Genomic DNA, 23734 nt, shown 5'->3' with positions numbered 1-23734 from the left:
TCAACACTCTCGACCTCAGCATCATTAATGTAGACAGGAGCATGTGCACTGCCCCCTTTCCTGAAGTCTATGACCAGCTCTTTTATTTTGCTGACATTGAGAGAAAGGTTGTTGTCATGACACCATGTCACTATGCTCTCTATCTCCTTCCTGTACTCCGACTCATCATTATTTGAGATATGGCCCATTATGATAGTATCATCTGTAAACTTGTAGAGTTACAGCAGAATCTGGCCAGTGAATATGGAGCAGAGTAGGGGGCTGAGGATACAGCCTTGTGGGGCACCAGTGCTGAGAATAATCATGCTGCAGGTGTTGCTGACTATCCTCACTGATTGCGGTCTGTTGGTCAGGAAATCAAGGATCCAGTTGCAGAAGCAGGTGTTGAGTCCCAGGTCTCGGAGTTTGGAGAAGAATTTGCTTGGAATTATAGTATTGAAGGCAGAGATGTCTAACGTAATTGTCTTTACTGTCCAGATGCTCCAGAGATGAGTGCAGGGCCAGGGAGATGGCATCCACCATAGACCTGTTTCAGTAGTAGGCAAATCCTTTTCATATCCATAATTGTCAGTCTCTTTTGTCTCCATATTGACTCTTCATTTTCTCGCCACAGTTGTTATCTTTGTATTGTCAGCAACTGATATGCCATTGGTTCAGAATACTTGACCAGGCTCAAGCATTTTACAGAACTTTTTTTAAACATTCCTGCATCCAATGCGATATTTATGATGGCGAAAGTTTTCTTGACATTATTATGTCACTTTAAATATGCTTGAGGCTGACATCATTTCTGACACAAAATTCTTGAAATGATAGTGGGACACAGGAAATAGGTACAACTCCAGATGAAAGTTTGCTTTGAAATATTATTTATTTTGTTTATAAAGCTATAGTGTTTAAGTCCTTTTGTTAAATATTAGTTGAGAATTAACCACTTAAGTACAATTTTACACAGCCTGACTGAATAGGAATTAAAATTACTCAGCTTGTTTGCTCATGCCAAAGCAGGGTAAGAGCTCATTTGCTGTAATGTTATATCTGCCCAAGTGATTCAGGAACGAGGACACCCACGGGAAGCTGGACACAACCCAAACAGCAGGCAGTGTCCATGGGACAGCTATGACAGGTCATGGTGTTGGGCAAGCAGACCATGTGACTTGCTGAAAGCCTGGCAGAAAGATCCAATTTGGAAGACATTAAAGACATCCCAAAGTGAAGAATGGGTAACCAATGACTGGCTTATTTTAAAATGTGCTTGGGAGCACACTAGAAGCAGCAGAGTACGACTGATAGCATGTGACCAGCCAACTCATTGGTTATCACATCTGCCCCATTACAAGTTGCAATTTTGAAACAAAGTGTTTATTAAATGTTTGTGGACTGAGGATGCCCAAAAGAGTTTTATTTTTGAACCATGGTCATCTTGTAAGAAAAGTGCCAGGTTTTTTGCAACAAGTTCCCATAAGCAGAACAGTACTGATGATCAGGTAATCTGTTTTGACGTTATAAGGGATAAATATTGTCCAGGATACCAAGGAAAACACCCTTGTTCTTCATAATCATGCCTTAGGATTTTTCTTTTCATATCCACCTGAGGTGAAAGATTTAACATCTCATCCAAAGGACAATGTTCTCTCAGTACTACACCAGTTTTTGTCTTCAGATCTATGGACTGGACCTTGAACCAACAACCTTCTCTGGGGATAAAAGTGCTAACTGAGCTCAACTGACAAATTAGCTCATGGCCATTTGCACAAGAGGTCACCAACAGTTAAAGCAACCATGCACGACATAAACCTATATTGCACGTCTTTCAAGGGGTGCAATATATTCTGCCTGGAGGGGAATTTGAAAATTGTGGGTAATGTAATAATGAAGAGGGCAGTTTCTGAAATATTTGGATGCTACATAGGTCCTTATGTGAAGGAAGTACAAAGTAGGAGTGATGTCTTGTATCTGCATGATGATAGGAAACTTTCCAGGCACACGTTCAGAAGGCAGTGGGAGTAGATAACCACAGTAATTAATACTAGGAGTCAATCCATAAGTACCAGGATATGATATCGCAAGAAATTCATTGAACTTGTACATTTGATCAAGGTCAGTATCATATCTTTCTAAATGTACCACTGTCCTCCAACACGGCTCAATTCACCAAACTCTCATCAACCACCCACTCAGTCCTGATAGTCAGATGCTCCGCTACATTACACACATGCAGGGTTTGGGGGAGCTCCAATGTTTCTGTACATCTTAACTGCTTACAAGGGTATCCCCCATATGAGGATGATGATGATGCAAGCTTCAGGAGGAGTCTAATGGATATGCATCGGGAAGTGTTCCAGAAATACTGGGTTCAATAAGATCAGAGTAGTTCACAACTCACTTGGCACAAGGAGCTTTGTGAGAGCTTAGAACTATTCTTTCCAGAATGGAAATGGAAGCCAATTCCATTGCACTTTAGTTCCAAGTAGGATGCAATTTGATGATCAATACCACACCTTCTATAAACAGCAGTTATCCAATGTCCAAAGGCAGCAGAAGATCCTCAAATTACTGCCAAGTACATTTGAATATTAAAAAAAACTGCAGATGCTGGAAATCTAAATTTTTGGAAATACTCAGCATGTAACACCTGTGCAGAGAAATTGTTTCTGGTTGATGACTTTTCAAGCAAGTTCCTCTGCTGTTATGTGACTGTGTAAAGAGGATGTCACATATGTCCACCAGTCTGTCTAATAACAAATTACAAGGAATGTTGACTTGGGGGGAGTGAGTCTACTGCCCTCACTCAGGAAACCAATATTCTATCCCTAGCTCTACTACCTCATTAATACTCTGGCTGTTGCCTGTCAGATGTAATTCCAGACTGCTGCCACACACACCAAGCCATGCTGTCTACTGGACTCATAGGGCCGGAACTACTGGAGGTCCACTCCCAAGAATGTTGAGGTCCTCCATCAACCATTTGGGATGGTACTACAAGCAGAACTAAGGATAGGCAATTAGGAAATGCACAAGGATTTGTTGCCTTTTATATTCAATTTGGCATGAACATTTTGTTGGTGGTTATTATTTCTGCATTGTGCCCAAGCAAGTGTGGTGGTGGTCAGTGACAAAAGGAAGATAAAGTGCAAGTCAGTTGGTAGGAGGATAGTAGAGGGCTGTTTAGATTGCCTTCTCCCCTCATTTTAATATTTGTCCTTGTCCTGATTGTTTGCTGATTGCTGGATTTAGCTCTTCACAATGGAAAGATTATGCAAAAGGCAGCAGATGCCACAAATCATAAAACTGGCTCTGTCAAATAAAGTATGGCTCCTTCAGAGCAGTCTGGCTTGCTGAACTATGCCAATAGTTTTCTTGATCACATTTCCAGTGGCAGCAGAGCTTTAATTTTATGCACATAGCACGTGTGTTCATGAGTAGAGCACCAGAGTCACCAACCACGTTGTTGAGCAGCCTCTTTAAGTTTGCGCTGGTGTCTCAAATGCAGCAGCACAAAAACATTGTGACTGCTACCGCAACACCAGACACGGTTCTGCATGTCTCACAGCTTATGGTCACACTCCAGCAGGCTGCTTACAGAATGGTAAAGGATAAAGTTAACATGAAGCCCCTGTGAAGAGGAATGCATGGAAACAACAGCATTCTGCGACATTGGAGTTCATCAAAACCACTTCCCTTATCCACCTGCTGGTCTCTGACAAGAGAATCAACTATAGTCAATTTACTTTGAGAAGCGATCCTCAGTGAGTTCCCTTACCCAGCAGCAGACAGCAAGTGGTAAGATGTTTCCAAATTCTCTGGTCTAGCCTGAAACGTTCATTGCCACATTTACCTTGACAGTAACTGGTAATGCAGTTCTTGCCCTGTTGCAATTGCAGAAGTAGTGGTGGCAGGTTTCAGCAGACACCTTTATTAAAGAACAATATCTCATAGAACACAGAACAGTACAGCACAGGACGGGCCCTTCAACCCACGATGTTGTGCCGACTTGTATAAACCTACTCCACGATCAACCTAACCCTTCCTTCCGACAGAGCCCATTACCCTGCATCTTGCTTACATCCATGTGCCTATCTAAGAGTCTCTTAAATGTCCCTATTGTATCAGCCTCTATCACCACACCTGGCAGTGTGTCCTAGGCTCCCACCACTCTCTGTGTAAAAAACCTACCTCTGACATTTCCCCTAAACTTTCCTCCTCTGACCTTAAACTGATGTCCTTGGTATTGGCCACTACCACCCTGGGAAAAAGATGCTGGCTGCCCACTCTGCCTATGCTCCTCATAATCTTATACACCTCTATCAAGTCACCTCTCATCCTCCACTACTCTAAAGAGAAAAGCCCTAGCTTGCTCAACCTATCCTCATAAGACATGTCTCTTATCCCGGCAGCATCCTGGTAAATCTCCTCTGCACCCTCTCTAAAGCTTCCACATCCTTCCTATAATGAGGCAACCAGAACTGAATACAATACTCTAAGTGTGGTCTACCCAGAGTTTTATAGAGTTGCAATGTTACTTCACGGCTTTTGAACTTAATCCCTGGACTAATCAAGGCTAGCCCACTATATGCCTTGTTAACCATCCTATCAACTTGCAGGGCAACTGTGAGGGATCTATGGACTTCAACCCCAAAATCCCTCTGTTCCTCCACACTGCTAAGAATCCTGCCATTAACCTTGTACTCTGCCTTGAAATTCAATCTTCCAAAGTGTATTGCTTCACACTTCCCCAGATTGAACACCATCTGCCACTTCTCCCTCCAGCTCTGCATCCTGTCTAAGTCCCGTTGTAACCTACGACAACCTTCCACACTATCCACAACACCACTCACCTTCATGTCATCTGCAAACTTGCTAACCCACCCTTCCACTTCCTCATCCAAGTCATTTATAAAAACCACAAAGAGTAGGAGTCCCAAAACAGAGCCCCGTGGAACACCACTGGTCACTGACCTCCAGGCAGAATATGCTCCATCTACTACCGTCCTCTGCCTTCTGTGGGTAAGCCAATTCTGAATCCACGCAGCCAAGTTTCCATGGATCCCACACCTCATGATTTTCTGGATGAGTCTACCATGGGGAAGCCTTGTCAAACGCCTTACTAGAATTCATATACACCACATCGAACACTCTACCTTCAACAATTTGTTTTGTCATCTTCTCAAAAAACTCAATTAGGCTTGTGAGGCATGACCTGCCCCTCACAAAACCATGCTGACTATCCCTAATAAGACTGTGCTTCTCCAAGTGCTCGTAAATCCTGTCGCAAAGAATCCTCTCCAATAGTTTATGTAAGACTCACTGGTCTATAATTCCCAGGATTATCCCTATTACCTTTCTTGAACAACGGAACAACATTTGCCATCCTCCAATCCTCTGGTACCACTCCTGTGGTCAGGGAGGATGTAAAGGTCATCATCAATGCCCCAGAAATCTCTTCCCTAACTTCCCATAGTAACCTAGAATATATCCTGTCTGGCCCAAGGACTTATCTATCCTAATGTTTTTCAGAACCTCGAACACTGCCTCTAACTTTGACATGCTCCAGTACATTAGCCTGTCCTATACTGACCTCACATTCAAAGTCCCTCTCCCTGGTGAACACTGAGCAAAGTATTTATTAAGGACCTCCCCTACCTCCTCCGCCTCCAGGGATGTTTCCCCCTTTATCCCTGAATGGTCCTATCCTCACCCTAGTCATCCTCCTATTCTTCATGTACATGTCAAATGCCTTGGGGTTTTCCTTAATCCTATTTGCCATGGACTTCTCATGCCCCCTTCTAGCTCTCCTAAGTCCCTTCTTAAGCTCCTTCCTGCCTACTTTATAACCCTCAAGAGCCCCGTCTGGTTTTTGCTTCCTAAACCTTAAATATGCTTCCTTCATCCTCTTGACTAAATGTTCCATGTCTCTTGTCAACCATGGTTCCTTCACCCGACTATCCTTTCCCTGTCTCAGTGGGACAAACCTATCTAAAACCCCATGCAAGTGTTCCCTAAACAACCTCCACATTTCTGCTGTGCATTTCCCTGAGAATATCTGTTCCCAATTTACACTCCCGAGTTCCTGCCTAATACCATCGTAATTAGCTCTCTCTCAATTAAATACCTTCCCATATCTTCTACTCCAATCCTCATCCATAGCTATGCTGAAGGTCAGGGAGTTGTGGTCACTATCTCCGAAATGCTCACTCACCGAGAAGTCTGTCACCTGACCAGGTTCATTGCCTAGCACTAGATCCAGTATGGCCTCTCCTCTAGTCGGCCTGTCCACATACTGTGTCAGGAATCCTTCCTGGACACACCTAACAAATTCTGCCCCATCTGAACCTTTTGCACTAAAGAGGTGCCAATTAATATTAGGGAAGTTGATGACTCCCATGACAACAACCCTGTTATTTTTGCACCTCTCCAAAAGTTGTCTGCTTATCTGCTCCTCAGTATCCCAATTGCTTTTGGGGGGGGGGGGGGGGGGTGTGGAAGGTGGAAAGCCTGGGGGCCTATAGAATACTCCCAATAGAGTGATAACTCCCTTCCTGTTTCTGACTTCCACCCACACTGACTCAGTAGACAATCCTTCCACCTTTCTGCAGCTGTGATACTGTCCCTGATTAGCACTCCCTGATAAGCCCGCCCCCCCTCCCCTTTTACTCCTTCCTGTCCCTTTTGAAACATCTAAACCCCGGAACATCAAACAGCCAATCCTGCCCTTGCGACAGCCAGGTCTCTGTAATGGCCACAATATTGTAATTCCACGTACTGATCCATGCTCCAAGTTGATCACCCTTATTCTTAATACTTCTCACATTAAAGTAAGCACATCTCAACCCATCCAACTGACTGCAGTCTTTCTGCACATTGCATCTATCTTTACACCAATTGCTCCATCATCTGATTCCCATTTGCTTCCCATCCCCCCGTCAACGTATTGCTTCTTCCTGATATTTAGTGAACTGGTAACAGAACACCCTGATATGGTCCGTTACTGGAAGCTTTTCTCTCCTCCTCCTCCTCTCTGTGCATCCTCTACCTATTATCCTGTTATATTGCATTGCAAAAGGGACTGCTGACAAATGCACCCAAACCTGACAGCAACTGGTTTGTTCAGGAGCCTTACTGTTATATCTTTCCTCGTAGAAGAAGGCAATTCAGTTCATGGAGTTTCTGCCAGCTCGCAGAGCAATCCTACTCCCCACTTATTTCCCCGTGAACTATTCTCCCTCGTGTGTATATTAAGTCCACACTGATTCTCCTACCACCCTCCTACAATTTACAGGAGCTAATTAAGCTTCTAACCTGCAAGTCTTTGGAATGCGGGAGAAAACTGGAGAACCCTAGGGAAACCCACACAGTCTTAGAGAGAATATATAAACTCCACACAGACAGCACCCAAGGAGCAATCGGGGAACAGTGCTAACTGTTATGGCAATTCACATGAAGTTTTAGCAAATAACCACTGAAAGCACCAAAAACATGTGGTTTATAGCAACAGCCAGTAACAATTAAATAGCAACTAAACTATTAACGATCCCTTTAAAATGCACTGGCTAAGTGACCTTGCTTTTGCTAGTGGATATATTTTTAGCCTTTTGATGTTATGAAAGGACATTTACTGAAGCCCTCCATGCAGCTGGCTCCATATTCCGGGTTAATAAATTTCACCAACTTTGTTACTAGAAAGCATTGCCCCACCCCATTTTAGTGAGTTATGGTGCTAGTTGTCTTTGGTAGACGGCATCTCAGACAGGGATTGGGCCCCATAGTTGCAGATGCAAAGGACAGAATACCATTTGATGCACCAGCCACCTATATTTTTCACCTTTATTGTAGGCAGTGTGTTAGAGAGCCAGAAATATACACTTGCTGCCCACCATTCATAGCACATAGTAAGCCAATTAGCTCAAAAAATGTGCTGCAAAGCCAGATACATGGTCCAGAATGCTTCATCACATGAAGGCTGCAGTCCACTAATGCGCAGGGTTAAATGTGTTTGAGTCCTTGAGCTGGATATTCTGTCAGGAGAGACACTAAACAGAAACCAGAATCCTCCTCACAGCAAAGGTGAGACAGTTCTGGTCTAGTTCAACCACCCTCATATGATTTTAGGAATTAATTATATGATAGCAAACTGTTTACCATGCATAATTAAAATGTTACCCTCATAGATACTTATAAAGTTGCAAAAATATAAATTTCAAACTACAAAAACATGACTTTTTTTGATTTAGTGAAAAATCATTGAGATATCTTAATCTGTTATGATAGGCGTTATTGATGTGAAGTGTCAATAAATGGGACACAGATTTTATTGCAATAAACTACTTGACGTAAATTTCCTTCTTGCCTGTTTCAGCAGGATGGCTATAATCCAACCTCCCTGTTAGGCAAAACAATTACTGTTACATCTTGGCAAAATTCTTTGAACATCGAGATAAATGCACCAACAGGACAGATAGGGTTGCTGCTGACTCAAGTACCAATTAGCTAAGGATGTCACTAAGTTGTGGATCCTACAAAGACAAAATAGTCAGCTGTGACATCTGTGAAAGAGTGAGTCATTAATTGTGATAAATTAATTTGCACTAATATGCCTTTTCAATTGTACATTATATATAATACATAAAATGAATTGAGAGAGACATGTATTGCCTAGGACGTAATGCTTCGCTGACCTTTTGCATGCAGTGCCTTCCATTTCTCACGGTTTTGTTGTAATATTTCATTCCAGCTACTTTTAAAGTTCTTCACATCCACAGTAAGTAGGGAAGAATTTATTGAGGAACATCCTTCAGCCCCTGTATGCTTCAGCTTTGAATGTTTCACATCAGTGGATGGAATACTATTCAGACTAGACACAAGGAAAATGAACAGATTCATAGTAAAACAGTAGAAACAAGTAAACACAATGGCCTAGACATTGATGGGGAGATGGGGTATGTTGTGATCAGTCATAATATGGCTCAAGAACCCATAAAGGTGAGGGACATGGAGATCCTACTAAACTTAATGAACAACATAATCAGTGGGCAGGATGAATCAAAAGCAGCAGACATCTTGCAGTTAGGAGATTGGAGAAGTCCATGATGCAGGCTGGTGAATAGATTGTCAATCCTCAGAGCAAAAGATAAATTTTAAATTAATTAACCAATTATAATGTTGGAGTCCAATTCAGATATGTCCGTATTATGCCATAGCTCTCCACACCATGTCAGGGTCTGGTTCCCTGCATTGAACTCTCACCCCACTGATCCTCACCTGTCCAACAGAGAGTTGAGGGAGGATTAATAGCAAATGCATCAATTTAGAAAAGCTGTATTTAGGTACTGTTTGGAGTTCAATTTCCAGATGTACTTGTGAAGATGAATTGAAGAAAATAATCATTGGGGTAAATAACAAATTCCATGAAGGAAAGATTCTGTTTATGCCCTCATGTTACATTAGGTAAAACAGGCAGCAATATGTTTTTTTTTACCAGCGAAAGGCAGTTTAGGCCTTAAATTGAAAGTGAATAAGATTTGTACAGCACCTTTTAATTGTTACCTAATTTACAGCCAAAGAAGTATTTTCAAAATGGAGTAATATATTGTTAAATAGGAACATTAGCAACTAACACAGCAAGTTCCTACAAACAACCAAGTGATAGTCACCAAGATCTTGCAATATTAGTTGAAGGTTAAATGTTGGCCAGAACACCAGGGATAATTCTCTGCACTTTGAGATAATGACAATAGAATTGCTTACAGCCATTTCAGAGAGCAGCCAGGCCTTGCTTTCATGTATTATAGTATCACATAAATTTACATGGAGGCCACTAAGCCCATGTATCCATGCCAATAAAGGACCTATTAAACTGGTCCCACATTCTAGATCATGGTCCATAAAGGTTAGGGCTCTTCAAGTAGTTATCCAAATATTTATTTTTACAAATAAGATGAGGCTTTCTGCCTCTACAACCCTTTCAGTCAGTGAATTCCAAAGTAAATGAAAATCTAAAAACTGCACACATTGAAAATCTGAAATAAAAATAGAAACTGCTGGAAACACTCAGGTCAGGCAGCATCTCTGGAAAGAGTAAAGGTTAATGTTTCAGGCCTGGGATGCTTCACCAGAACTGGGAAAGAGAAAATAAATTAGATTTCAGTAGTAGAGAAGGTGGGTGAGGGAACAAAGGGAATGTTTCTGATGGGATGAGACCAAATGAGTAAATATTGCAGTAGGCAAAGGGTTAGGGTCAGGTTATGCTTCTTTGCTTGTGTGATGTGTTGTTCATAGCAAAGCTATGGGAAATGGCCAATTCTAATACAGGCAGAAAGAATGAGTGAATGAGCTAAAGTTGGAGTATTTGATATCGAGTCCAGAAGGCTGCAACATGCTCAGGTACAAGATAAGCTATTTTTCCTCAAGCATGCATTGGGCCTCATTGTAACAATGCAGGAGGTCATAGACAAAATGTCAGAGTTGCAGACAACTGTAAGTTCAGGGTCACTCCAGTGGACTGAAAGCAGGTGCTCCGCAGAGTGTTCTCCCAATCTGTGCTTCATTTCTCCAGCAAAAAGGAGACAAATTGTGAGCCCTGAATGCAGTACACTAGATAAGAAGTGGAAGTGAATTGCTGCTCCTCTGGAAACACTGGATCCCTGGATGATGGAAAGGGAAGGGGTGAAAGGCAGACATTGCATCTCCCGTGGTTGCGTAGGTAAGTGCCATAAGACAGAAAGAGGTAGGTGGGGACAAAAGAGCAGGACAGGGAATTTCTTAAAGGGGTATGTGTGTCTGGTGGTAGAATCTTACTTGAATTGGTGGAAATTGTGAAGGACGATCCATTAAATGTGTAGTCCGATGGGGAGGAAGATAAGGACCAAAGAACTCTGTTTTTGCTCTGTCTGGGAGAAAATACATGGATGTATTCAAGGGTTCTGTCCCTTATGGTAGAGAGGAAACTAGGGTTCAGGATGAAAGAACACATTTCAGAGACGCCTGTGTGAAATATCTCATCATCACAACAAATGCAACAGAGACAGAGGAATTGGGAGATTGAAAAGGAGTTCTTACAGGTGGCAGGATAGAAGGGAGCAAGGTCAAGATGGCTCCGGGCTTGTAATGAACGTTTGTGGCTAGCCTGACCCCAGGATGGAGCCAGACAGATCCAGAAAGGGAAGAGTCAGAGATGGACCATGTGAAGGAAATTGGCAGCAACAGTGATGCAATTTTTGAGTTCTATATGAGTTCAGGAAGCAGCAAAAATATTGATGCACTGGAAAAAGAGTTGAAGGATTAGGCTTGGGTAGAACTGAAACAAAGACTGTCCCACAAATCCCACAAAAAAAAGCAAGCATAATTCAGCCCTATACAAGTGCACATAATTTCACCTTTAATCTGGAGAAAGAGAGTGGAGTTGAAGGAGAAAATATCCAATGTGAGGATAAATTGAGTCAGGTGAATGTGTGTGTTGATAGAGGGGAACTGGTGGAGCTTCTGTTCAATGAAGAAGTAGAAGGCTCTCAGTCTCTCCTGAGTTCCAGAATCTCATTAGTCATTGAATGAGAATGATTTTCCCCAACTTCTGTCCTATCCTTCTATCAATTAATCTAAATTTATATCCTCTTGTTATTTTCCTCACGCTAAGGGGAATAGCTCCTTCCTTTTCAGCCCATTTAAGCCTCTCATAATTTTCTCTCCGTCTCCTGCCTCCTGCCTAGTTAATCTCCTTTCACTACTAAAATTTCCTGGATCTGGCAATGTTCTTTTAAATCTCCTCTGCACTTTCTCTGCTGTTGTCTTCTGACTTGGTGACCTGAACTGTAAACAATATTCCTACTGTTGCCTAACGAGGGTTTCATTCAATTCCAGAATTAACTTCCCACTCATGTTTTCCATGCATCAGCCAATAAAGGCAACTATCCCATTTGCCTTCTTAACCATTTTAGCCTATCATACAACCTCATCTAAAATGTAACAATGTAGAGGTGGGGGATTTGTTTAATGTTCTTCATGAATATTTTGCCATCGTTTTCAAACAAAATGAGAGAGGGAGATGATGCTGATGTAGTTGAGTCAAATTGGTGTAAAATACTGGATGGGATAAACAGAGTAAACAAAATGTTTTTCTATTTAGTGGATGGTAGGTGTCTGGAACTCATGTCTGAAAGCGTGGCTGAGCGAGAAACCCTCATTACATTTAAACACTACTTGAAGAACTGTGACCTGCAGAGCTGCAAGCCTAGTGCTTAAAAGTGGGATTAGGGGTGAGTAACGTTATCTAGTACAGGCATCATGGGCCAAATAATCTTCTTCTGTGTAAAAGAATTCTCAACGATTCTTTGCTACCTTTAGGGTTCTATGAATATGTAACCTCTACACCCTCTATTCCTCTGCTTAGTATCCTACTAAAGTGTATTTCCTTTTCCTGGCCTCCTTAAATGCATTGTACTTAATCAACATATGCAATTCCATTTGCTACTTTCTCTGCCATCAAACCAATCCATTGATATCTTCCTGCTGCCAACAGCTTCTCTCTTCATTATCAACTACAGTGCCACGTTTGCATTCCTTGGCATTTTTTTTTAAGCTAAGCCCCTCCTTTTCAGTTCACATCATTTATATATAGCATGTAAAATATGACAACAAGTACTGAGCCACTGCAGAAGCTCACATCTCTTTGTCCACTAGTCACTACAACTTCCACCAACTTTGCTTTTTCCAGTGAGACAATTTTGAAACTAACTTGTTATTTTCCCTTGAATCCCAAGAGCTTTTACTTTTTTGATCAATCTGCCTTGCAGGACTTTATCAAACAGGATTTTGTTGGCATCTCTGCCAGTCCAGCATGCCAAGACTGCTCTCACCTGAGCCCCAGACAGTACTACAATTATGTAATACTTAATTATCTACTTCTCAGATCCAGTGTAAGTTTGTAATTGTTCAAACTAAAACAGATGGATGCGGCGAATTTAGCCACCAAACAACAATTCTTCCCCTAAAAATTGTTAAGTGTCCACTCATTTTGATCCAACTTCCTAGCTAACCAATATATGGAATGATGTTGTGTAAGTTTCTACCTATTTACTGTATGTACTGATTCATTGGGAACATTTATCTCACTGCAAATCTGAACTGGATGAAATCGTGCATAACTGCAAACATGCTACTATACTGAGATAAAGAATGTCAGGTAAGATCCTAAAGAATAATACATTAACACAAATATTCAGTAATAGTGTAGGCAGCATAACATGATTTTTTGAATTGCTCAGAACCTCACTTGTGATGACAACACTGGGAAATCATGGAGACAATGAGTTTCCCTTTAAATAAGTGGAAGATGGTGGACAGCACAATTCGGTTCAAAACTCCGTGTAGGGGATGCCCAAAGAACGTTCTTATCACAAGGCTAAATGAGGCACACCTAAAACAAATCAGGCCAAATTTCAGATTAAGTCTAGAGCCAGAGCCATTTTGAGGTTCATTCATTCAGATGCAATGAATAAGCTTTGAACATGAAACTCACCCTTCTAGGGCAGCTCACTATTTGGACAGAATGGGAAATTGATCAGATATTACATATCGACGACCTGCATTTTTCTGAAACGTGCATATTGGCGTTAGTTTTAGATTGGATTGGTGTGTGCAAGGAACTTAGATGAATAAGTGACTTGCCTACCAAAGCAAATAGCTTTTGACTCCTGCGACTTTTTGAAATGATCAGGCTTAGACTCCTGCCCAAACTAGAGTGATCTCCTGCTCTTCCTAAAGCACAAAGAAATTTATAAAAATCTTTTAAATTTCCCATCCAGACATCAAATTCACCTTTTATGGAGTTCTCCAGTTATACTGAATTCACAGAGGCTGCATTTTTTTTTACTGGAGCCTAATCCACTTGTTTACACAGGACTGTACCAGTGGCCACCTGCAGCTAAACTTTGGAGTCAGTCAGATCGAGGTGGGAGAGGAATGGAGAAGAGTGGATGTCAGGTGCTTCATTTTTCATGTTTCCCATCACTCCCATTGTCCAGCCTCCATCAACCTCTCCCTGGAGGAGTTGGATCAGGACAGCGCTATCAGCTGCCAATTGTCCTTTCCAATAGTTTCAGCAGTCATTGCTGGGAGTGATGGGAATTGTGAAATTAAAACAGGTGAAACCTCATGACCATAAATGAAAATTAGTCAATCAGTCAGAGAGATGAGGTGATTTGACCTCAGACACCAACCTGCGTCGTCGAAATCCACTAGCACCAGGGCGGGATGCCTCATCGATAAGGGGAGTTACAATCTTTTCAGACATATCAGTCAGCACAGAAAACGTTGGCTCCACGATAAAATCAATAAAACCTAAAAAAAAATGTTATGGTAGTGATTTTACAATTAATAAACACTTCACAAATGTTGCAATGCTAACAACCCATTGACATATACTGTATACAAAGCCGTATTGCTGCAAATGTTGCAAGCATTGGAAGTGACCATAGATCTTGGTTAAAAATTATGACTCAGAACTTTACAAGCATCCCAGCTAAATTGCTGAAAACATGAGGAAGATTCTCCACAGTAAAATTTTGCATATCATAAGGGCACAGCATGAAATACTACATGATATTTTGGATATTTTAGATATTTCGGTATTTTTTTTTAAATCACATGTACATCAAAACACACAGTGAAATGAGTCTTTCTGCGTTACTGAGAATGTGCTGGGGGGCAGCCCGCAAGTGTCACCGCTCTTCCGGTGCCAACGTAGCATCCCCACAGCTCCTAACCTGTATGTCTTTGGAATGTGGGAGGAAACTGGAGCACCCGGAGGAAACCCACGCAGACACGGGGAGAACGTACAAACTCCCTACAGACAGCAGCGGGAATTGAACCCGGGTCGCTGGCGCTGTAATAGGGTTACACTGACTGCTACACTACCATGCCTCCTGCATGTTGAAAGGCAAAAAATTGCCCCTTCATTAGATGAATAAAAATTTGATGGCTGGCAAAGCCGGGTCAACTGGAAGTATCACAATCTTAAGCTTAGATATTCCTTCAGACAATTTCATTAAAATTATGATGTGTAGTTGAAAATTGGATTAACTGAGAGAAGAAAAATGTGATGGCCACTTCTAGGTGGCATAGCTCCCACCAGAGTCTAGAATTTGCATTATTACCTTTTAACAACATTAAAAGTGTTGTGGATCTCCCTGGTGTTTTTTGTTAAATTTGCATAAAGAGGAAGATTTTCATTTGTGAGATTCACAGAAGGGCATCATTGGGTTTCCCTGTGCAAAACAGTGCTGAATCTGACATCGACCAGTTCAGGGCGGCATTCACCACTGTTCACACCTGCTAGCTTTCAGCACAGCAGGTGCTATTCAAAGGCCAGTTCTTAAAGGAACATACTTTGCCACATGGACAACACAGTGGCACAGCTGTCGAGCCACTGTCTCTTAGCACCAAAGACCCAGGTTCAATCCTGACCTTGGGTCCTGCCTGTGTGGAACTTGCATGTTCTCCCCTGGTGCTCTAGGTTTCCTCCCACGTCCAAAAGATGTGCAGGTTGGTAGGTTAATTAGTCACTGTAATTTGCCCCATAATGTGTAGGTGAGTGGTAGAACCTGGGGGGAATTGATGAGTGTGGGGAAAATAAAAAATGGGATTAATGTAGAATTAGTGTAAATGGGTGTTTTATGGTTAGCACACACAGTGGGCCTGTTTCCCTGCTGTATGTCTCTATACCACAATGCAAGCAATACTTATTCAACTACTGAAGAGTGTTTCTTCTGAATGGTCCAATGAACAGAGGGAGTGCGGGGTGCGGGGGGAGGTGGGAGAGTGTTTCTATGGGGAAATCAGACAGAACATTATGACAGAATGCTGATGAAGAACATTATCTAGCAGAATTGTTCTTTGTGCATGAACTTAGTGGCTTGATGTCTTCTTGTATTGTGTGTGGAGTTTGTTTGAATTTGCGATTGATCAAAACATTATGAATGCTGAAACAGAGACAGTGCAGCACTGCACAGGGAAACCTGACAACGTTATTCTGGGCACCTTGCAATTGAAGACTGAGCTGTTAATGAGACTTCAAAAAAGTGTTAAGGTGATGCAAAATTATGTTTTAACATAATCTAAATGCAGTAAAGCAATTTCTGATCTTTAGAAGACAATTTGAATATTTCTGTTGCCTCCAAAAACATGAAAACTAAAAAAATTTCTAAACCCGTTAAATATATTTTAAACAGTTCCAAATACTTTGAAATACATTTAAGCATCTTAAGTTCTAAATTAACAAGCTATTAGAGATTTTATTACAAAAAAACCCTGGAAAATTTTAAAGAAAGAACACTCTTAAATTAATAACCTACTTGAAAGTTTATCGAATTGACCAAACCCTTACCTGATAATTTTAACGTCATTCCCTTTCATTCAAATCACCAGAAGAACAATCCCTGTGCCATCTCGGACCTGGCACAAAATTTTATGGTGGGTTCTTAATATAAGAGTTGGATAACTAGCCCAAGTTCCGACTGCCTAACTAAACTCCATGATGACTCCAGAATTTAAATGCAGCCTGCTGGCTCATGGTGAATTGCTGTTAGCAAAGTTAGCATTTCTGTAATTGTACACACCTGCATAGAAATTCTAAAAATTGTTAGCTCTATCATTACTCTGCAATATCCAGGGTGATACATTTTTCAGATGAGAAACATCAAATAATTAAGTCAGTACACAATTACCATTAATCAGATGATCTCAGTTAATTGTTGCCTGGACTGTAGACAATGGTTGCTGAGCCTGACAGTAAATGCCATAACACAATGTGAAACCTTGCTTCATATAATTCATTCTCAATCTTTTTATTTATCCTTGTGTTAGTGAATGATAGGACTATTAGAAGTTTCTGCAGCAGTCTCAAAGCTCACTGGTCTTTTTTTTAGTGTTCACCAGAGGAAATGATTTCATTATTCTCAGCAATCACACCCTTAGTTTGATACAGCTGTAAAATATTTTGGCCAATTCACTAGTGTTCAAATATGAAGAGATTGCAGCTTTAGTGGCAGTAAGGAAACAGCTAAATATCAGTATTACTAGGTGTCCAATATCAGGTGGTTCAATTGGTCAGCAAGTTGCTCTTTCATTTCGCAGACACTGGAAAGTCTGCTGTTGTTGAACTTGTACTGCCACAACTGGTGAGGCCCACAAAACAAAACTGAGTTCTGTAAGTATTAATGGTTTGAGTGTACATTTGAGTTGGGAACATAGAATAAGGAAGATTGCATAGACAGCAGGTGCTAGATTGGGTCTCAAGCAGCATCAAATGGCTTTTGATTACTTGATTTATCTCATTTACGTACATTTTGCATACGGTACAACATAAGCTGTCCTCCATCCTGTATCCAGGGAGGACAGGAAAGATAATGACTGGAGCCACTGCAACTTCTTCCCTTGTTTCTTTTAACATTCTGGAATATATTTCATCTGGATCTAGTGAATTATCCACTTTCAAAGATGTTAAACTCTTAATACTTCCCTTTTTGATAGGCTCATCCAATATATCACACACTTACTCCTTAACTCAACCACCCACTTCTCCACACCCCCTTGCCATCTTTTTTAAGGACGCATACAAATTATTATTTTGGTCCCTATTATTCTTTCCTCTTACTCTTCATATGCTTATAAAATATACTTTTATTTTCCTTGATTTTACATGCCCTTTCTGTTTTCCTAATTTCCCTTTTAATTTTACCCCTACACTTTTAACATTTCTTCCGGATTGCTGTAACAGCAATTCCTCAATTTATGAATTTTCGACTTACAAATACTCACTTTAATGCTACTGACTCTTTTGACAGAAGTCTTCAACTTATGAAGCTATTTTTTGTGATTATGAATAGTACATCATTCAGTGTATAGAAATACGCTGTTTAAAAATGCCCATAATGCATTTTGCCAAGTGTTTTTGATTTATAATACAGTATTTCAACTAATGCAATGTTTTCCAGGAACCTAGCCCTTACATAAATCAAGGAATGGCACATTAAATTCACCATAAATTATCTCTCGACCTTCCCTTTGTCTACATGAATGCATGATGAAGGCCTGATGAGCAATATTTCAGTTCCCAGTTGAGGGATCAGATAAACAGTGACTACATGTGGCACAGCGACACAGCTAGTAGAGCTACTGCCTTGCAGCTCCAGCATTGTGAGTTCAATCCTGACCTCCAGGGCTAGTGGTGCGGTGTTTGCCAGTTTTCTCTAAGATCATGTGGGTTTCCTCCAGGTTCTCCAGTTTCCTCCCATATCCCAAAGACCAGTGGGTTTGTAGGTTAATTAACCACTGTAAATTGTCCCTAATGTGTCGGTGAGAGGTAGAATCTGGCAAGGAATTGATGGGAATATGAGGAAAATAAAAGGGGATTAGCTTAGCATTTGTGTGAAGTGGGTGTTTACCAGTGGGGCGAAGGGCTTGGTTCTGTGCTGCATGACACTGACTCAACGGATCTTGCAGAACAGAAGTCTGAGAAATAAGGGCTCTAACTGGAGTGGCTTGAGACTCCACTACTGCACAAAGACTAAGTGGCCTTCATCTGTTCTTCAAAGAGGCAGACGCTGCTCCACAGATCCTTCCATTCGTCACTCCACCATACACTGCCAATGGCAGCTAGCACCAAAGTGCAGGCAACATGTATACAGGGAGGTAGATACACTTGGCTGCACAAAATTTCTTGTGAGAGATTGGAGATGGACTGCCTAATGTTCCTTGACATCTCTCACATGTTGTCGTCTAGACAGAACTATGTGCTAATCATTTCTGTGTGCGCCCACATCAGTCTCCTTGTGTATTTTTCCCTAGTCCTCTAATCAGAAGTGATCTTGCAGCCAGTTCGAATGAGATCCTACAAATGCACGAAGTAATACTGTAGGTTGATGGAGTTATGCTCATTAAGGGCTGCAGCCCAGATATCAGTTAATGCAGGAATGGATTAACACATGTGTTGCATTGAGCCGCCAGTCATCATAAATGATTTTGAAAAGAGAAAGGTATTTTTGGGCACTAAAACTACAAATAAACATTTTTAAAATGATCGTGGTTCACTTTCACATCCACCTTGCTGCACAGCATGGATTGTTGCAGGCCAAGCGGAGTGCAGTCTAGCATTCACTTCACAACCATAGTTAGTCCAACCTCTCCTGATAGCACACGCCCTCTAATCCAGGCAGCATCCTGGTAAACCTCTTCTGCACCCTCTCCAAAGTCTCCATATCCTGGAGATTCACTTAGGTATAAGAAAACCAAGCTGGAGTTTCCCTCGCTGAAGACCTGGACCTGGCCAACTTCAGTCAACAAGTTCCTCCCAAGGAATGTGAATAAGCTAAGTGTGAACTTAGTCTGAATATCAGTGACAAGTGTATCACAGAAATACTTCAGAGTGGAACGATCCTGAGGCATTCTGGGAGGACAATCATGAATTGCCATCCCCTTAAATGAAATGGCAAAACATACGGTTGGATTCCCACAATGTCCCTCCATTGCCCATTCTGAGCTCTGGAATAAATGGGATAAGATAAGAGATTAAGATATCTTTATTAGTCACATGTACATCAAAACACACAGTGAAATGCATCTTTTGCGTAGTGTTTTGGGGGCAGCCCGCAAGTGTCGCCACACTTACAGCGCCAAAATAGCATGCCCACAACTTCCTAGAGGAAACCGGAGCACTTGGAGGAAACTCACGCAGACACGAGGAGAACGTACAAACTCCTTACAGACTGTGGTCGGAATTGAACCCGGGTCACTGGCGCTGTAAAGCATTACGCTAACCATTACACTACCATGCCTGCCCATTACTTCCAGGGACATTTTGTTCACTTGTCATGGAACAGTAATTCCTGCTTCTCACCTTCACATGATTACATTAACAAGTGTACTCAACAGCAATGAAGCAGATGGTAGATGGTCCCACTGCATTTACCAATGCAAAGAATATACACATCTAAGTTCTGACCAAATTCTACAAAGAATCTTAAAATGGCTGAATGACACAGTGAGCATTTAAAGTATTTCTATCCACTAAAGTCTTCATGCTGGCTAACCACCATGCATGTACAGATTAAGAACTCTGACTTCTCTGGTTTATTTTTTCCATTGCTACTGTAGATAATTTTGAAATAACCAGTTTCACCCTTCAGGTATTGTGAAGAGAATCAGAGTCATTTGTTGTTCCATTTCTCTGGTATTGGGATACTTAAATCAACTGTCACCACTTCCACCTACAGCTCAAGATCCTGCACCTGATCCTTAGAGACCACACAATAATTTAGATTCTGCATTGGTGGAGAAAGTCATTATTACCTGACTAAGGTATATTTCAAATTATTGACAACATTTTATACCTTAAACAAACTGCTCCATGTAACTTGGCCATAATTTGTTGGATGACCACACTGTAATAAAGACAGTTGAACTTGAGAGTCTTACCCATTTGGGACTGAGCCACCATAGTTGAATTACGATCACAGAGCGGAGAGAATGGAAGCCCCAATTCGGCCTCTTTGTCACCCTGGAATATGACAAAATAAAGAAATACAATCAAGGAATGATGGCCTGTCATGTGAATGCCTAATTAAACTCTGGAAATCTCCCATGCTCCAGAAATATTACAATGAGTATTAATGCTATATTTTTCAATTTTTATGAAAAAGTTTCATTTCAAGAAAAATCAGAAAGTTATCACAAGTTATGAGTTTCACATATCCTCTGTGTGACAATTGCATTCAATGAGTGCATTGCTTTCATGCCTTGCTGATTTTCTATCATGTGCGCATTGTCTGCATCAGCACATGCTACAAATGCAGCAGCAAGCCAGGCTTGCTTTAGTGCTCAAGCCATTGAGTCCAGCACTGGGAACCAGCCTCAGTCAGACTCTGATTGATGGGCCCACAGGGCCCTCATGTCACACCTGGCTGTTACGACCACACTCCCACAATTGCAAGCTCAACACACTATCCCCCCAACTTAGTTACTAACACATCACACCCCTAGAAGCTGATTGCTAGCCAACCCACACCCTCAAATTTAATAATTAACCTGACCCCAGCCTCCAAAGTATATTTCTTGCTCATCTCTTGCTCCGGCTGCCAAAAGCTGCCGCCAGCAGCTGACCTTGACCACCACCCCCCCCCTCCCCCATGACCTCACTCAACCCTCGAGTTCCTGACTGATGCCCTGACTACTCTGTTCATCCTGTGGTCCTCCTCCCTAATCACCACTGCCACCACTCACAATCCAGACTCATAACCTACATGTTTTCCTTTGTGCAGAAGGCCTTTCACTGCACGGATTCAATCCTGATCTCAGGTATTGTCTGCCTGGAGTTTGCTCGTTCTCCCTCTGTCTGTATGAATTTTCTCTGGGTGTTCTGGTTTCCTTCCACATCCCAAAGATATTTGGGTGGGTAGGTTAATTGGCCACTGTAAACTGCCCACAGTGTGTAGCTGAATGATAGAATCCGGAGGGAGCTGATGGGGAGATTTAAAGAAATGGAAATAATGTCAGAGTGGTGTAAATGGGTGGTTGATGTTCAGCACGGCCCCAAAGGGCCTGTTTCTGTGCCACCTATCTCTATGACTCAATGATGCTCTATCACCTTTCCAGGTGCCAAAGAATTTCAAGGCCTTTGTTCACTCACTAACTACATATACAATATATATATATTTCAAATGGAGCTCTTGGTACCTGAATCTCCATATCAGAGTCACTAAATCTATCCAATATTTAAAAACAATTACTGTCCTTAAGGGTTTCCTTGGAAATGTCAGAATCACTCCTAAGGACATTGGAATCAAAGAGCAATAGTTGATTGGAGTAATCTCAGCTGAATTAGTACCTGTCTGAAGAATTCCTCCAACAATGCCATTGTCCAGCGATAGTGCATGTCCCAAGTTTTAGCAGGATGGCTGATGTCAGCTGTGTGCAGCAAAAGTGACAGGGCCTTTGGTTTATCAATCCTGCAAGTCAACATAATAATGACAAGAGTTACAAGCCTCGGAAAATTACCAAGTCAATGTAACCTCACCAGACAATTTAAAGAATACAGATTATGCAAATTGTGATAATAGTTTATAATGACTTTTAGATTGATGATGAGAACACAAATCAGGAATTCAATCAGTGGAAAATCAATGCACAGTCCAATACCCTGACCCAGGTGGCCAAAATCCTGCTAAAGGGTCCTGTAACAGGAGAGGTGTTAAATACAAAAAAAATAATTTTGCACATAAAATGTTTCTCTGCACATTAGTCACTGGTTGTAAAACCCTTGATACAACTACAACCAGTCATATTTTGTGTCAAAAGTAATAATAGGGCAAATGACCCTTGCTTTTATTTATGCACAGATGGCAAAGCAACGTTTGGTGAGGATCAGATGATTAAACATAAATAACTAAAAGATGTTATTTGAACTTTGCTGTTCCACTGTTTAAACAGCAAAAATTCTTCATTTTCTTCTAAAGCAGAGGATGACTTACTTCCATTCCAGTGTGTCGTCTTGAACTTCAAGTAATCTTTTCCTCAGTTGATCAAAGGCTGTGCTGGTGGGTTTCATCCATCAATATCTGCTTTAGCTGAGAGACTGCTCCTGAGGTATAGGAATTGCCTATGTTTTACAAGATTTTGCTGAGAACCTTGTTGGAGGGCAGTGTGGTACAGGTTGGCAGATGACCCTGGTCTTGTGGGCATTGAATGTAGGGCCCATTCTTCCTTATGCTTCAGTGAAAATGTAGGCAATGGCATTGAACTCAGCCTCTGGGCGTACATATTGAACATGTGGTCTGTATACTGTAGCTCACCTACTGAGGTTTGGGCAACCTTTGTTCTGGAGTGTAGTCACCACAGAGTGAATAGCTTCTCATTAGTTGTGGAGATTAGCTCCAGTCCTTCAGACGTTTGTTGGAATAGAGATGCAACATTGCAGCAATAAAGATTAATTGAGGGAGTAATGAAACAGCCTTGTTTGACATCAGTCTTCACTGAGAATGATTCTATTGTAGGACCAGGTTTATGGAGATAATAGAGTGGATTAGACGGGGATCAGTCCTGCAGTCATTGGTTGCTGTCATAGTGCAGGTTACTGGATACCAGGCTCTGTTCACACATTAGTGCATGTGATTAGGTACTGCCTAGTACGTGCACACTTGCTCACACATGCACACACATGTGGGCTCAAGCACGGAAGCCCTTGCCCATTGCATCCCTCCTGGCTTCTCGCATGTGGCCCTTCTTGCACATGCACCCAGCTCTGCTAAGGTTGCTAGCTCTAGCGCCCAGCCGCATATCAGGCCCTGTTGTCAATCCCTGGTTCCACCTGCATACCTAACCCCATCCTTGACCCTAACTCTGGCTGTACATCCAACTATATCCCCAACCCTTACCTCTGTCTGCACACCTAACCCCATCCCTGGTCCCAACCCTGGTTGCACACCTAACCACATTCCCAATTCCTGATTCTGGCTGCACACCAACCACATTGTCAACTCTTGCTGCACAACTAACCACATCCCCCAATCCCCAGCTCTGGCTGCTCAGCTGACTGTGTTCTAGGTCCCTGACCCCACATCTACCCACAAAACTAACCATTCAAGGGTCCAGCTCTAGCCTCACATCTAGCTGCATTCCTGTCCCCTTGTTCCACCTGCACTCCTGTGCCCAGCTCCAGCCTCACACCCAAATACCAAATGCAATGCTACGT

At 41.8% G+C, this 23734-nt stretch overlaps 1 protein-coding gene across 1 annotated transcript in view; it reads right to left on the bottom strand.

The window, feature by feature from the left end:
- The window catches only part of LOC127574320 (dual specificity calcium/calmodulin-dependent 3',5'-cyclic nucleotide phosphodiesterase 1A-like), a 231688-nt gene that overhangs the window by 51303 nt on the left and 156651 nt on the right, over nucleotides 1-23734 (bottom strand). Inside the window, exons 11-14 of the mRNA XM_052023234.1 lie at nucleotides 21872-21992; nucleotides 20464-20545; nucleotides 14211-14331; nucleotides 8676-8851 (exon numbers count right to left, since the gene is read on the bottom strand). Coding sequence (XP_051879194.1) covers nucleotides 8676-8851; nucleotides 14211-14331; nucleotides 20464-20545; nucleotides 21872-21992 — 500 coding nt within the window. The remainder of the gene's footprint in view (nucleotides 1-8675; nucleotides 8852-14210; nucleotides 14332-20463; nucleotides 20546-21871; nucleotides 21993-23734) is intronic.

This window comes from Pristis pectinata, chromosome 9 (genome assembly GCF_009764475.1).
Source record: "Pristis pectinata isolate sPriPec2 chromosome 9, sPriPec2.1.pri, whole genome shotgun sequence".
NCBI classification, from domain to species: domain Eukaryota; kingdom Metazoa; phylum Chordata; class Chondrichthyes; order Rhinopristiformes; family Pristidae; genus Pristis; species Pristis pectinata.
This window is presented reverse-complemented; position numbering and strand designations above follow the sequence as displayed.